Here is a 13950-nt window from a genome sequence, read left to right on the forward strand (position 1 = left end):
TTTCATTCTTCTGCATATCACCGTCCAGTTTTCCCAACACCATTTGTTGAAAAACTCTTATTTCCACTGGATAGTCTTTCTTGCTTTGTCAAAGATTGGTTGACCATATAGTTGTGGGTCCATTTCTGGGTTTTCTATTCTGTTCCGTTGATATGTGTGTCACTTTTTTGTGTGTGCCAGTGCCATACTGTCTTGATGACTACAGTTTTGTAATATAGCTTATAAAATATGTGGTTCATTCTTCTCCTGGATCAGGTTGTTGTATCACTTGAGATGTCTCTGGGATTCTGCAAACAAGTAACAATCTTGCCTTTTTTATTAGAGATTTAAATTTAGATTGTGCAAATTTATTTAAAACCATTTATTATTGTTAACATATATTTTGCCAAATGGAATAGACTAATCTATATGTTTTGGTACCTTAAATTATTTACTTGTTTTGTTTAGATGGGAATTATCGAAAAAAGCCAGCCTAGTAACTTAGACCATCAACACTGAGGATCTGTTAAATAATAAAAGTACTGGAAAGGAAAGGGTTATTTTTCAAAGTTAGATTAACTTTAAAAATATAAATTTCATGTTAAGAATTAATAGCTCTCTCCTAATGGGGGGAAAAAAAGAATAATCCTAGGTTATTTTGGTAGTCACTACTTAGTTTTCATGTTTTGAACATTTAAAATGATCTCTAGAAGCAGACGAAAAATACTTGGTTGAATTACATGTTATAATATTTACATTTGGGAATATAAAGGTTAAAAAAATAGTAAAATGAGTGATTCTTAATCTTTTGGGTCGCAAGTCCCATTAAAATATTGAATTAAATGAATGCTATAGTACCCCTTCCTCAAAAAAATAGGGTATCTATGCTCATAATTAGACGCAAAGCTATGTACAGCTTTAGGTGATTCACAGGCTTCTTTAGCTCTTAGATCTCAGGGTAAGAACCACTGGTTGAAAGTGTTAATAGTAGGGGCGCCTGGGTGGCGCAGTCGGTTAAGCGTCCGACTTCAGCCAGGTCACGATCTCGCGGTCCGTGAGTTCGAGCCCCGCGTCAGGCTCTGGGCTGATGGCTCGGAGCCTGGAGCCTGTTTCCGATTCTGTGTCTCCCTCTCTCTCTGCCCCTCCCCCGTTCATGCTCTGTCTCTCTCTGTCCCAAAAATAAATAAAAAATGTTGAAAAAAATTAAAAAAAAAAAAAAGTGTTAATAGTATTACAAACTTCTTTGAATTCTTTTTCATTTAGACCAACACTTGGGCTCATTCTTCACTTTTTCTGGTAACTTTTTGTTCCTTATTATTAGCGATTTATATATTTTCCAACATTAATTTAACTAGTCTTCATTGCACAGTCTGTCTTTATTCCTTTTTAGAAAAAGTTATTTTTGTCCTTTTTAAAGAAGTTTTTATATAAATTCCAGTTTATTAGCATGCAGTATAATATTAATTTCAGGTATGCAATATGGTGATTCAACACTTACATTGGACATCATCCAGTGCTTGTCACAAGTGCACTCCTTAACCCCCATCACCTATTTCCCCCATTCCCTCCCACCTCCCCTCTGGTAACCATCAGTTTGTTCTCTATAGTTAACAGTCTATTTCTTTAAAAAAACAGAAAGAAAAAAAAGTCTGTTCTTGGTTTGCCTCTCTCTCTCTTTTTTCCCCCTTTGTTCATTTGTTTCTTAATTTCCACGTATGAGTGAAATCATATGGTATTTGTCTTTTCTGACTGACTTATTTCGCTTAGCCTAATATTTCTAGCCCTATTCATATTGCTTTAAATGGCAAGATATTCTTTTTTAGGGCTCATATTCCATTGTACGTATACACTACATCTTTTTTTAATCCATTCATCAGTCGATGGACACTTGGGCTGTTTCCATAATTTAGCAATTGTAGATAATATCAAGTGTTGGAAATAGTCCTTCCTCTTTTTAGGGGATGCTCCATTTCAGATTCAGCTCTAGCTGATCTCTAATCAGCTCTAGATAGCTCTAGTGTCTCTAGGCAGCACCAATGACAGTTACTGAGGCTCAATTCTTCCCTCTTTGTTATTGAAAACAAAATGGTGAATTTAAAATTTAGGTGGACATTTTATTGTTTATGCTCTGTTTGCAGCCACCTTGAAGAATGATCCCTAAAGAATAATTGATTTGATTTGGTTAATTATAAACACAAAAGTTAAGTAAAGAATAAGATCTGCCTGAGATATGGTAGGAACTAGATAAATGAAAGTGTATGCTTAATGCAGATTCCTTTTGTGTATTGCTTCTACTTGGCAAATGATAATAACTGAGTTAAGAGTAGAATAGACACATTTATTTTGTATTAATGTTGAAGTGTAAGTAATGGGGTTTAGCTAACAATGGCAGATGAAATTAAGCTGAAGTTAATGAAATGCATAATGGAAAAAAAGTATAATTTGAAGAGAGAGGTGTGACTTAATTTTACCCTTTTAAGATGTGCTATTAGTTATTAATTATGCTTATAATTACAGTGTACTTGGGACAAAAGCTTTTTGTGTGTCCTGCCTCAAATAATAAACTGGAAAGCCTTCTTTATTTTTGAAAGCATGGAAATCTAGGTCCAAGTCAATGTGTAGAAAAGAAATATTGGTCTTCTCAGTAAGAGGTCAATGGTATTGTTAGTTACTAAGATACTAACATTGTTGAGGCACTGTGGGCGGTAGAGACTAAAGTGATATTAAGAAGTGACAGTCGAATAGGAAATGAGACATCTGTGGTAGGAACAAGTGACCAGAGTTTGATTTCAAAGCACTTACTGGTCAATTTTTAAAGTATCCTGTACAATTATAACACCAATTTTTAAAGTTTTGCAATTCGGAATTAATTTTGTATTTTGGTAATAAAATCATATTTGATTTATTAAATTTAAAATTTATTCTTTAGAAAATCTTTACAAATATTTATTTAATTTACTTTTAAATACTTCTGATTTTAAATGGAGTTTTAAGTGGTTGGATTTCTAGTAATCTATCTCTTGGCTTTGGTTACTTTCTGAAAATAGAGACTTTCAGTAATAGAAAATTAAAACTTAATAAACTTGAAACTCTACATCGGGTCTTTAAGGCATAGTCAAGCTTGTAACCTACCTGTCAAATTTCACATTAAATTCAGTGAGAAATATCGTTAGTATTAGAATTCTCTCCTATACTTTAAAGCTGATGCTACAATAGTGGTAGCCAGTGCTAACCACTGGGGTCCCAACACTGAGTAATTCTTGTTGTCATCCTGCCTAGAATGCGGAACCCAGGGTTGGCTCTTGGACTCCTCTGTTGTGTCTCAAGTTGCAGCTCACTTGTCCCTAGTTGTGCCTTCATTCTAATGATGGAGGTCTTGCACCGAAGTTCCAGACCCAAACCTCTTTTCTCCCAGCAGGCTCCACATTTAGGAACTGGGTATGTGTATTGATCTTTCTTTTGGTTTCTTTCATAGTATCCTATATGGTATTCTGGACCTAAAAACATTTGTGTGTTTTCAACCTTCTATTCTGACAAAACCCTAAGTATACTTAGTTACTTAGTTTAGATTCATGGTTTGGGGGTTGCTTACTGTGTTCTGGGCTCTGTATTAAGTGATATGTATATATGTGTGTGTGTATGCATGTATGCACATATGTGTGTAAATACATCAAATTCTTGTGTACATATTCACATGTATTTGTATGCATATATGTATGTGTGTATTCTTTAATGACATTATAAAATATGTATTTTCCTCCCATTTTATGGATAAATCAAATCTTAGAGCAGATAAATAAATCACTCATGGCCGCACAGGGATAGACAGTCTGATAAACAGAATTTAAACCTAGTTCTTGCTCATTCATTTATTCATTGAATACTTACTTAAGTACCAAGCATTATTCTAAGTTCTGAGGAATCAGTAATGAATAAAAACCTGTGTCCTCTTGGATCTTACTTGCTATAAACATCAGATGGTGTTAAGTGCTATAAAAAAAAAAAAAAAAAAAAAGATCAGAGAGGGTAAGGGTTGAATGTGGTTGCAGTTTTTTTTTAATTTTTTTTAATGTTTATTTTTGAGAGAGAGAGAGAGAGAGAGCAGGGAAGGGGCAGAGAGAGAGAGGGAGACACAGAATCTGAAGCAGCTCCAGGCTCTGAGCTGTCAGCACAGAGCCCGACACAGGGCTGGAACTCACCAACCGCAAGATCATGACCTGAGCTGAAGTCGGACCCTTAACAGACTGAGCCACCCAGGTGCCCCGTGGTTGCAGTTTTAAACAGAGTTATCAGAGAAATTTTCACTGAAATTGTGACATTTGAGCACAGACGTAAAGGGAGTGAGAGTGAGCCATGAAAATACCTGGAGAAGATGGTCTCGGACAGAGTTGAAAACAAGTGCAGAGACCTGAGTAAGCACATCCTATGTGGCGTCTCAGAATTGTCACTGGGGATTTCTGTGCCCCTGGAATCCTCATTGATCATTTGTTGTCCATATGCTTTGTAAATGCTAAGACACATGTCCCATAACTGAATCTCAAATTAGCTTTATTGAGGTTTAGTTATTACCTCACACATAGAAAACACCTTGGAATTGTTGATCTTTTTATCAGGGTTTTTTGCTGTTGTTTTGTTTTTTGTTGTTGTTGTTTTTTAATTTACCACATCAGTTTCTAAATTGCTATATTTTTGTATAATATTTTTATTTGCCTTCAAATTAAACTATGAAAATGGTCTCTTACAGTTAAAATATGTGGTTAGTTTTTCCCATTTTTATATTTAATTTTATTGTTACAAATAACTAGTTAAATGTGAAAATACTTTTGAAATGGTTACATGTACTTTAAACATTCAGTATGATGTTAATATTGGCACAGTGAGAACATGAATGTCAATTCTTTGTTAATTTTTCCTTATTCTTTCTGAGAGTGTGGTTTACATGTTGAATGACATACTGTTTCAATTCATATGCAACCAGAAATTGCCCTGAAGTAGCATATGCAAAAAGTTTCCTAGACATAATTGGATGATATAAAGTAATTAAAAAAAAAACAACATTATGTATTTTATTTTCTTCCTTATATAAATGACAGGATTATGGAGATACTCAAACATTCATAAAATTTAAAACATCCTATCTATAATTTTCACAGTTCAGCAAGACAGACTTTAACTTTGGTTTGAAGTCTACTAAACAAGTATAAAAGATTAAAGCCTAAGTCTGTTGTGGAAGTTATAGCCTTACAATATGTAATTAAATTTGCATTGAATGTAAGTAAATTTCTATTTTAGGAAACATGTTCAATTGAACTCAGGCAACACTTTTGAGCACTTATTATGCTTATGGCAGTTTTATCGATCAGAAAAAAATCACCTGTGAAGCTATTGCAGTAGCACTGGTGGGAACTAATAGAGTTTGAACCCTTGTGGTGATGATGGGGGATGGGATGGGGAGATTCATTCCACAATGAAAGACATTTTTATATTAATATTGATGAGTGGCTAGATATGTGGATCAAGGGCACAGGGAGCATTTAAGATGATGGAAAAACTTCAGCACTGAGTGAGCAAGGACATTAAACAAGACATTATTTAAAGAGCATGAGAATGTTCAGTTCAGTTTTGAGCCTTTTGAATTGGAGGCATCTGTAGGATATTGATGTACAAATGAATATAAGACATTTCCATGTCCTTTGAAGATGATTATTAAGAGGGCACTGTTGATTTTTTTCTTGACATTCTGGACCATGGGACAGGTCTAGGCTGTGTAATAGCAATAGTGACCTTTGTCCTAACTCCTATAACACAGTTAAACCTCAAAATTTAGCACATAATTATATTCTATCTTGTATCACATTCTAAATGTTCTAAATTGCTCTTGTCTCACCTTATGATTATAGTCATTAGGGCTCAGATGAGATTTTATTCTAACAGGCTCAGCAGTGCTACTGAAGTCCTCCCACTGGCCTCCGTGATCACTGCCACCACAGAATCTTAGAATTTGTTTCTCCTAGTATAGCTGGTGATACTGCAATAGTGAGTGTATTAAAGTGTTGCTTTCTTTCATTCATTCATTCATTCATTCATCCATCCATTCATCCCCTCTTTACTGAGTGCCTTCCGTGTACAAGGTGTTGTTGCTTTCCAAGGTGTTGCTTTACAGCTGAGTGCTGGCTTAGCATGGCATGAAGGAGTCGGGTTGCTTTGTTTTTAGAAATAGATACTACAACAAGATCTCATTATAAAACCTCATTATTTCCTTTTCAGAGACTTATCAGTTGTTCTATGTGTCAAAGTTACTTTTTAAATTTTTCGAAACCTTAAAATAATTTCCAGTAGAGGGAGGTGTTGAGGGAAGTAAAGTGAAAGAATTAAGAACATAGCAAAGTGAATATGAGCCATCTTCAGATATTACCATGCATGGTATGCACCTCTGCCAGAGGGAGTTCTGGCTAGACCTGATTCGGACCGTCAGATTTGCCGAGCGGTTTTAACTGCTGTCTTCCCTGTTTTCATTTGTTGCCCACTGAATTGACTGCTGTGGCATGCTAATCAAAGTGAGATTTGTGAGCAAGGTTCACGTGCCTTGCCATTTGGTGTGTGTGTGAACCTGGCTCTCTAGGTTGCAGTTTCTTACTCTGTAAATGGGGATGAGGCCACTATGTAATCACCTCATTAGACTATTCCATTAAATGTAAACTGTTGAACACGGTGCCTGACACATAGCATATGAGCAATAAATGTTAGTTATAATGTTGATTTATTGTGAATCCTAACAGTATTCTGTCTTCCCTAAAGTGCTAAATAACATTCAGGTAAAATAACAGACACTTATTTTTGAAACTTTATTTTTATTTATTAAATGTAAATATGTACAAGGTAAATATATTGATTGAATATTTCTATTTCTAGTTTTGAAGTGTTATTATTCATTTCTCTACCTTGAGATTTTTATAATCCAACATGTATATATGACTTTTCTATCTTTCCTTGTGTATTGATCTCTGCTGTTTTTTTTTAAAGATTCTTAGAGATACCCTGATCTCATATTTACAGAAAATAGCTTTTCCCCATCTCTTTGCTCCCCTTGCTCTCTCATGCCCAATTAATCTACATTATAAGAAATTTCTGTGGAATAGTGATCTAGGTGTACCAAAATAAGAGTTAAAGCATGCAATCAAGCAGAACAGGTGCTTCCAGTAGGGGGAGACATTTACAAAATAATCAAGCCACATAGTATGCTGGCACATTGGGCAACAAATTTAAAAACAAAGTTTTCTGTGTAAGAAAATTGAACTAATTAATAATTAAGTAAATATCAGTTGAGTAGCACTGTAGTTTCTGTTTTGCCAGTTGCCAAACCCAAGCTCCTACAAGTATTTAGAGAAGCACTGTGAGGACCACATACACTATTACCATTGCCACATAACTTTTCTTACATACTGTTTCAGAGATGGAAGCAAAGGTAAGAACATGACATGTCTCTCTCTCTCTCTCTCTCTCTCTCTCTCTCTCTCTCCGAATCTTTAGAAATATTTCTGTAATTCAGAAAGATTTTTCACAGATTCTAGACTATCTGAATAAACTGGTGTAACCCTAAATAACATAAACTAATGGATTAAATCAGATCACTATCTTTTTTGTTTAAAGCAATCATTGCTAAAGATAATAGTTTTGTAATTTTGATTTCCAAATTTCTGAAATTACTTTGAGGCCTATAATTAAAAGCAAATTAACAACATTTAGATCAGGTTGGATTGGGATTTTTTTTTTTTCAAGTATTTTCAGTAGAATAGTTAAGTTGATTTGAACCTTTACTTTTCCAACAGAAACATCAACATTTCTTTCTGTTGGCAACATTGTCCAATAACTGACTAGTATAATAGTCCCTCTGCACTTTGAGATTTAATACTCTTATTCTATCACACTCTAAGAAATTGCTGCCCTGGAACTTGGGGATGTTGAGACTGCCCTTAAACCTGAGAGTCTCACTTAATAGTTGACTGAGTTTTCCCCTCTGTATCATGCCTAAATATTTTGATGTGGATTTTATTTCTTTTGGCTGTGTTAGTAAATTCAGTTTGTAAAATATCCAAAGAACTTTATAATACGTGAAATATAGCTTAAATAAATCCACTATAGTAATTTTATAGCTTATATTTCTATCTTGTTGATTCAGAAATGGAAGTTACAGGTCTCTGCCAACTATATTCTTATTAATTAACATGGTAAACATTATCACCAACATCTTAATAGATATTAATTAACTTCAAAAAGATACTATCTAAACATGTAGTTTTTATTTAGAATTCTGAGAGCCTCCATCAATTTTCTTCTTTTAAATTTTGTCAGGAGCATCATTATTCTTTGTGTTTAAATAAGCTTTTATAATTTTACAAGTAACGATGGAGGGTCAGCTATGCTAGAATAGACTTCGTAGCATATAGTTTGGTTTCTCTGGGAGAACCAAAGTTGTTTCCTGGATTGTACCATTCTTTTGTAAGGTGAACATTTTACTACACTTGGTCTTAGCCAAAAGGCTGAGAAGTGATTTCGTAAGGTGAACATTTTAAATACTTCATTTAAACACTGGATGTGTGGGGTTTTTTTTAATTATTTAAAGTAATTTTCAATGAATGAACTTAATTAGACCAATCTATCTGAAGAGTTTATTTGAACCACTAAAGACAAATTGGAATGCCCTTTTTGTAAGCTTCCTAAATACATTAAATGTACTGAAAATGGCCCTAGACAAATGAAATTGAACAAATAAAAAGCAAATCTGTCAGTGTACATACGTGTACCCATTAGAATGGGCGAGCTTATGCTGCAGTAATAAACCTAAAAACTCAGTCACTAAAAAGAATGAAGTTTACTTTTCTATATGTTGTAGCATAGTTTGACAGTGGTGATGTCTGTGTCATCCTCATTCAAGGACTCAGGTTCCATCTTGACACATGTTTAGTGATTACAGTTCTGGGAATAGAAAGCATAGTGAATTTTCTGATTCTCTTAAAACTTCTGTCTGAAAATGGCGTAGTTCACTTTGGTGAGATGTGGCCACACTAGAGCTCAAAAGGATGCATGATCCTCACACAGAGAGAGGTACCCGATGTTTGCAAACAGTACGACAGTTGACCATACTCTTCTTAATGAGTGAGCATTTGGAAATCATCGGTAGTTCCTATAATAAACTTATAGAATGCCTGGTTTAAAACTGACCAGGGGAAGAAAATGAACTGTTTTCACCTGAATATAACATGAGTAGTTTTTGAACTCATCTTGATAGTGCGCTGAACACACATGCACACAAAATTTCTACATGGTGCAAATGATGCAGGGCTCTTTTACAGTAACATTTATACCATTGGGGACATTGCCATCATTCTACATGCAGTGTGCACGGGGAATAACCGTGCAGTGCATGCAGGCTGATTGCCTTTAAATTCACAGTCGCAGGTCAGCCAGACTGTTCATAAATTATGTAATGACTACAGTTTAGCAATATTTTTTTTCAAAAATTTTTAACATTTATTTGTTTTTGAGAGACAAAGACAGAGCACGAGTGGGGAAGGGGCAGAGAGCAAGGGAGACACAGTCCAAAGCAGGCTCTAGGCTCTGAGCTGTCAGCACAGAGCCTGACGTGGGGCTTAGTGGGGCTTAAACTCAAGAACCATGTGATCATGACCTGAGCTGAAGTTGGATGCTTAACTGACTGAGCAACCCAGGCACCCGCAATTTAGCAATATTTTAAACTTTTATCTTTTTTTTTTTTGGCTTTTGGGACCAAAAAAAAAAAAAAAGACTCATTTTAATTTAGAGTTTAAATATATAATTGTGAGCACGAAGAGAAAACCAGGTGCTACAAATAGCTAATAATCGAAATAATAAATATAATGGAGTCATTAGAGATATTTTCAAAATTCACACCAAAATGGAAATATTGTAATTCATTGTAAAAATCCAGTGTTTTTCATTCATTTTTTAAATCTCACCCAAGTTAGCTATTAACTAGTTATTGCTAACATTTTTCTTTTTACCCTCATTTTTTTTAGGTATTGCCAATTTTCCCCAAATATTTTGTGAAACTTCCCAGAAGCTGGTGAGTGTGGAAGCCTTTGCTTTGGCTGTGAGATATTATTCTGTACAAAACTTGGGAATATGTACTCCTTTTGAACAGTTGCTTACAGCCCTTCGAGGAAATCAAAAACAGAGAACTGGTAGGTGTGTTTGTGTATGTGTATGTATGCATTTTTTTAGTACTAGAAGCAGTAGATTGTTCATATATGTATATCTTTCCAACGTGTTCTTAATTTATTGTTAGACTTTCTATCATGAGCACTGATAGATTGGCTTGTGTCAATCTTTCTTATGAATTATACAGAATAACTTAGTTACAGATCTCCCCATTGTTTCCTACATTGTAGTTCAGTTATCAGTCCTTTCCTTTGTAGTTAATTGTGTTTTCTGTCAAGGAACATTTTTAATAATGTTCTATGGGTCATCTTCTTATTTATATTCTTAATTCAAATTTTGATTCATAGCAGCTAAACTAATAGAGATTTATCATGCAGACACAATAGAATATGTTATTGTCACATGTAATTGCAGAAAACATGAACATTAACTGATGATTTTTCATTACATTTTGTTCCTTTGATAGCAGTATTTTAATTTTGTTTTACTTTTGTTCAGGTGAAAATGTGAAACCAGATGAGTTTATGAATTTGAAAAAGTCTCATGAAGTTCAGGTTATGTCAGAGCTGATCAGCAGTATTGCTGATTACTGTGGAATAAAGCAGGTAAGAGAATTTGTCTGTATTTTCAGGTGTTAAGGTAATTGCCTTTTTTTGTATCATTCATATCTTTTTGTCTACTATCACTGTCTAGCATTTAAATGTCATTAAATAATAGCTGAAGTTACATATGTCAGACGTTTTAAATATGTGCTCTCATTTCCCAATATAGTGTGAATATAACAAATTTATACTAAAAATAAGATATGACTATTCATGTTTTACCACAAATTTCAGTCTTTTAAATTATCTTTGTTGGGACGCCTGGGTGGCTCAGTCGGTTAAGCATCCAACTTCAGCTTAGGTCATGGTCTTACAGTTTGTGAGTTTCAAGCCCCGTGCTGACATCTCAGAGCCTGGAGCCTGCTTCAGATTCTGTCTCCCTCTCTCTCTCTGCCCCTACCCTGCTCGTCGTGCTTGTTCTCTCTCTCCCTCTCAAAAAGAAATAAACATTAAAAAAAAATTGTCTTTCTTATGTTTCCAACTTGAGGCAGCATTATGATAATGACATTTGGCAAAATTGTTTGCCACTGGGTGTTCTGAGGAGGTGGATTACCAAGCTGTGGTCTGGGGTACCTGCCTCATTATAGTAACTCAAAGAAACTATGTGTTAGAAATTGGAGAATCACAATGCATTCCTGTTGTGAAAGTAGCTTTTGGGAAACATGGTAATGTGTAAAAACAGATGTTAAATTAAAATCAAAGATTGCCTATATTAACCTATAAAAATAGTAAGTTATTTTTCTTATCCCTGGCTCATAAAAAATAGTAAATTAGTTTTCTTATCTCTACAAGAACAATCTCTGGGAGTAGTAGAGAATTTTCCCTCCTTCAGTTTTTTTGGGTATTAGAATATTTTCCATGGATTCTTCCAGACTTGTGGAGAGTTTGAGGGCGACTAGAAAACAATGAAAGCTTGGGCTAGGCATCCAGAGCCACTTGTGACAACCTAGATCTCTAGGGTAGGGGTCAGAGGCAAGAGCTAAGGCAGTTAATTTTCAGCTTTTTTCTAGTGTATCCTACCTACCAGTACCTGTCAAGATCAGTAACAGGCAGTGATACTCAGCTGGACTAAAAGGGGCAATTACACGGTAAAATTTAAACTACTGCAATACATCTCATATGGCTAAACATAAGAAACATAGAATTGAATGGAAAACTAAAAAATTTACAGAAGACTACATATTTTTTAGTACCACTTTTTTAAAGCTCTTCAGCAAAATAATGGTATATTCTTAATGGAAAAAATACATACAAAAAAGCTATTAAAGAAGCAGGGGAATCATGAACAATAATTTAAGAATAGTTGTTACTGCTGGTCGAGGAAGCAACGAGAGAGATATGGAAAGAAGACATAGTCCTGCACAGTGGAAATACTCATTCTCATTCATAGGGTGGCTGGTTGGTTCATTGTTATAGCAGACACTGTTGGAGGTCTAACCTAAATTTTCTCAGGCATTTCATTAGTGTGCCAGCTTGCCTTCTACCTGGCAGTATCTGCATTTTTCCCTATCGGTTTTCTCTGACTGCTAAAGCAAGCACTACCTGTATACAAGTTCTGGGAATTAATTCCTCCCCGTGAGTAGCCTTGAATTAATGATTGATACAAGTTGATGTGCAGATACATTAACTCCTTAACATTTCAGGTAAGATGATTGTGAACTATGTTGTCTACACTAGCTCTCAGTTTCCCATTGTGATTAAATCCAGCTTGTGCTAAAGTGGTATCTTTTTTTTTTAATATTTAATTTTTGAGAGACAGAGAGAGACAGAGCATGAGGTGGGGAGGGGCAGAGAGAGAGGGAAACACAGAATCTGAAGCAGGCTCCAGGCTCTGAGATGTCAGCACAGAGCTCGGTGCGGGGCTCAAACTCACGGAGTGTGAGATCATGACCTCAGCCAAAGTCGGAGACTTAACCAACTGAGCCACCCAGGTGCCCCTAAAGTGGTATCTTTTTTAATAGCATACCTTTTACTGAGCTGCCTTTCTTTCTCCTTTTCTCTTATCTACTTCCCTACCAGTGTTTCTTTCCCTCCCAGATAGTTCAGTTATACTTAAATCTTTGTTGTAGAATCTTCCCTGTGATAACCCAACTAAGATAAGTGCTATTTATTGTTGTGCTTCATAACTTCATTCTTAGACTACATTTATTCTTTTATTTATATGAAATATTACATAATAAATAACTTCAAATTCATACAGCACATTATTGTTTTGTCAAGTTAATCTTTTAAAATTTATTTTTTATTTATATTTTTGTTTATATTTATTTATTTATTTAAATCCAATTTAGTTAACATATAGTATAATAATGATTTCAGGAATAGAATTTAGTGATGTCATCACTTGCATATAACACCTAGTGCTCATCCCAACAAGTGTCCTCCTTAATGCCCATCACCCATTTAGCCCATCTCCTGACCCAACACCCCTCCAGCAACCCTCAGTTTGTTCTCTGTATTTAAGAGTCTCTTATAGTTTGTCTCCCTCTCTTTATGTCTTGTTTTTGCATCCCTTCCCCTATGTTCATCTGTTTTGTTTCTTAAATTCCACATGAGTGAAATCATATGATATTTGTCTTTCTCTACCTTATTTCACTTAGCATAATACATTCTAGTTCCAGCCACGTTGTTGCAAATGGCAAGATTTCATTTTTTTTGATCGCCAAGTAATATTCCATTGTGTGTGTGTGTGTGTGTGTGTGTGTGTGTGTGTGTGTATGTACACACATATCCCATCTTTTTTGTCCATTCATTAGTCGATGGACATTTGAGCTCTTTCCATATTTTGGCTATTGTCGATAGTAGTGCTATGAACATTGGGGTATATGTGCCCCTTTGAATCAGCATTTTTGTATCCTTTGGATAAATTCATAGGAGTGCAATTGCTGGGTCATAGGGTAGTTCAATTTTTAATTTTTTGAAGAACTTCCAGACTGTTTTCCAGAGTGGCTGCACCAGTTTGCATTCCCACCAGCAGTGCAAAAGGGCTCCTCTTTCTCTGCATCCTCGCCAACATCTGTTGTTGCGAGTTGTTCATGTTATCCATTCTGACAGGTGTAAGGTGGTATCTCATTGTTGTTTTTATTTGTATTTCCCCAACGATGAGTGATTTTGAGCATTTTTTAATGTCTGATAGCCATCTGGATGTCTTCTTTTTTTTTTTTTTTTTTTT

At 35.0% G+C, this 13950-nt stretch overlaps 1 protein-coding gene across 5 annotated transcripts in view; it reads left to right on the plus strand.

Moving 5' to 3' along the window:
• The window catches only part of METTL25 (methyltransferase like 25), a 155949-nt gene that overhangs the window by 14846 nt on the left and 127153 nt on the right, over positions 1-13950 (plus strand). For all 5 annotated transcript variants that reach the window (XR_007456740.1, XR_007456739.1, XM_049626012.1 and 2 more), the window contains exons 2-3: positions 10035-10199; positions 10675-10781. Coding sequence is in view for 3 of the 5 variants with exons in the window: in XM_049626012.1 (XP_049481969.1) it covers positions 10035-10199; positions 10675-10781 (272 nt within the window). In the remaining 2 variants the exon portion in view is untranslated. The remainder of the gene's footprint in view (positions 1-10034; positions 10200-10674; positions 10782-13950) is intronic.

The sequence above is a fragment of the Panthera uncia genome, chromosome B4, assembly GCF_023721935.1.
Source record: "Panthera uncia isolate 11264 chromosome B4, Puncia_PCG_1.0, whole genome shotgun sequence".
In the NCBI taxonomy this organism is placed as follows: domain Eukaryota; kingdom Metazoa; phylum Chordata; class Mammalia; order Carnivora; family Felidae; genus Panthera; species Panthera uncia.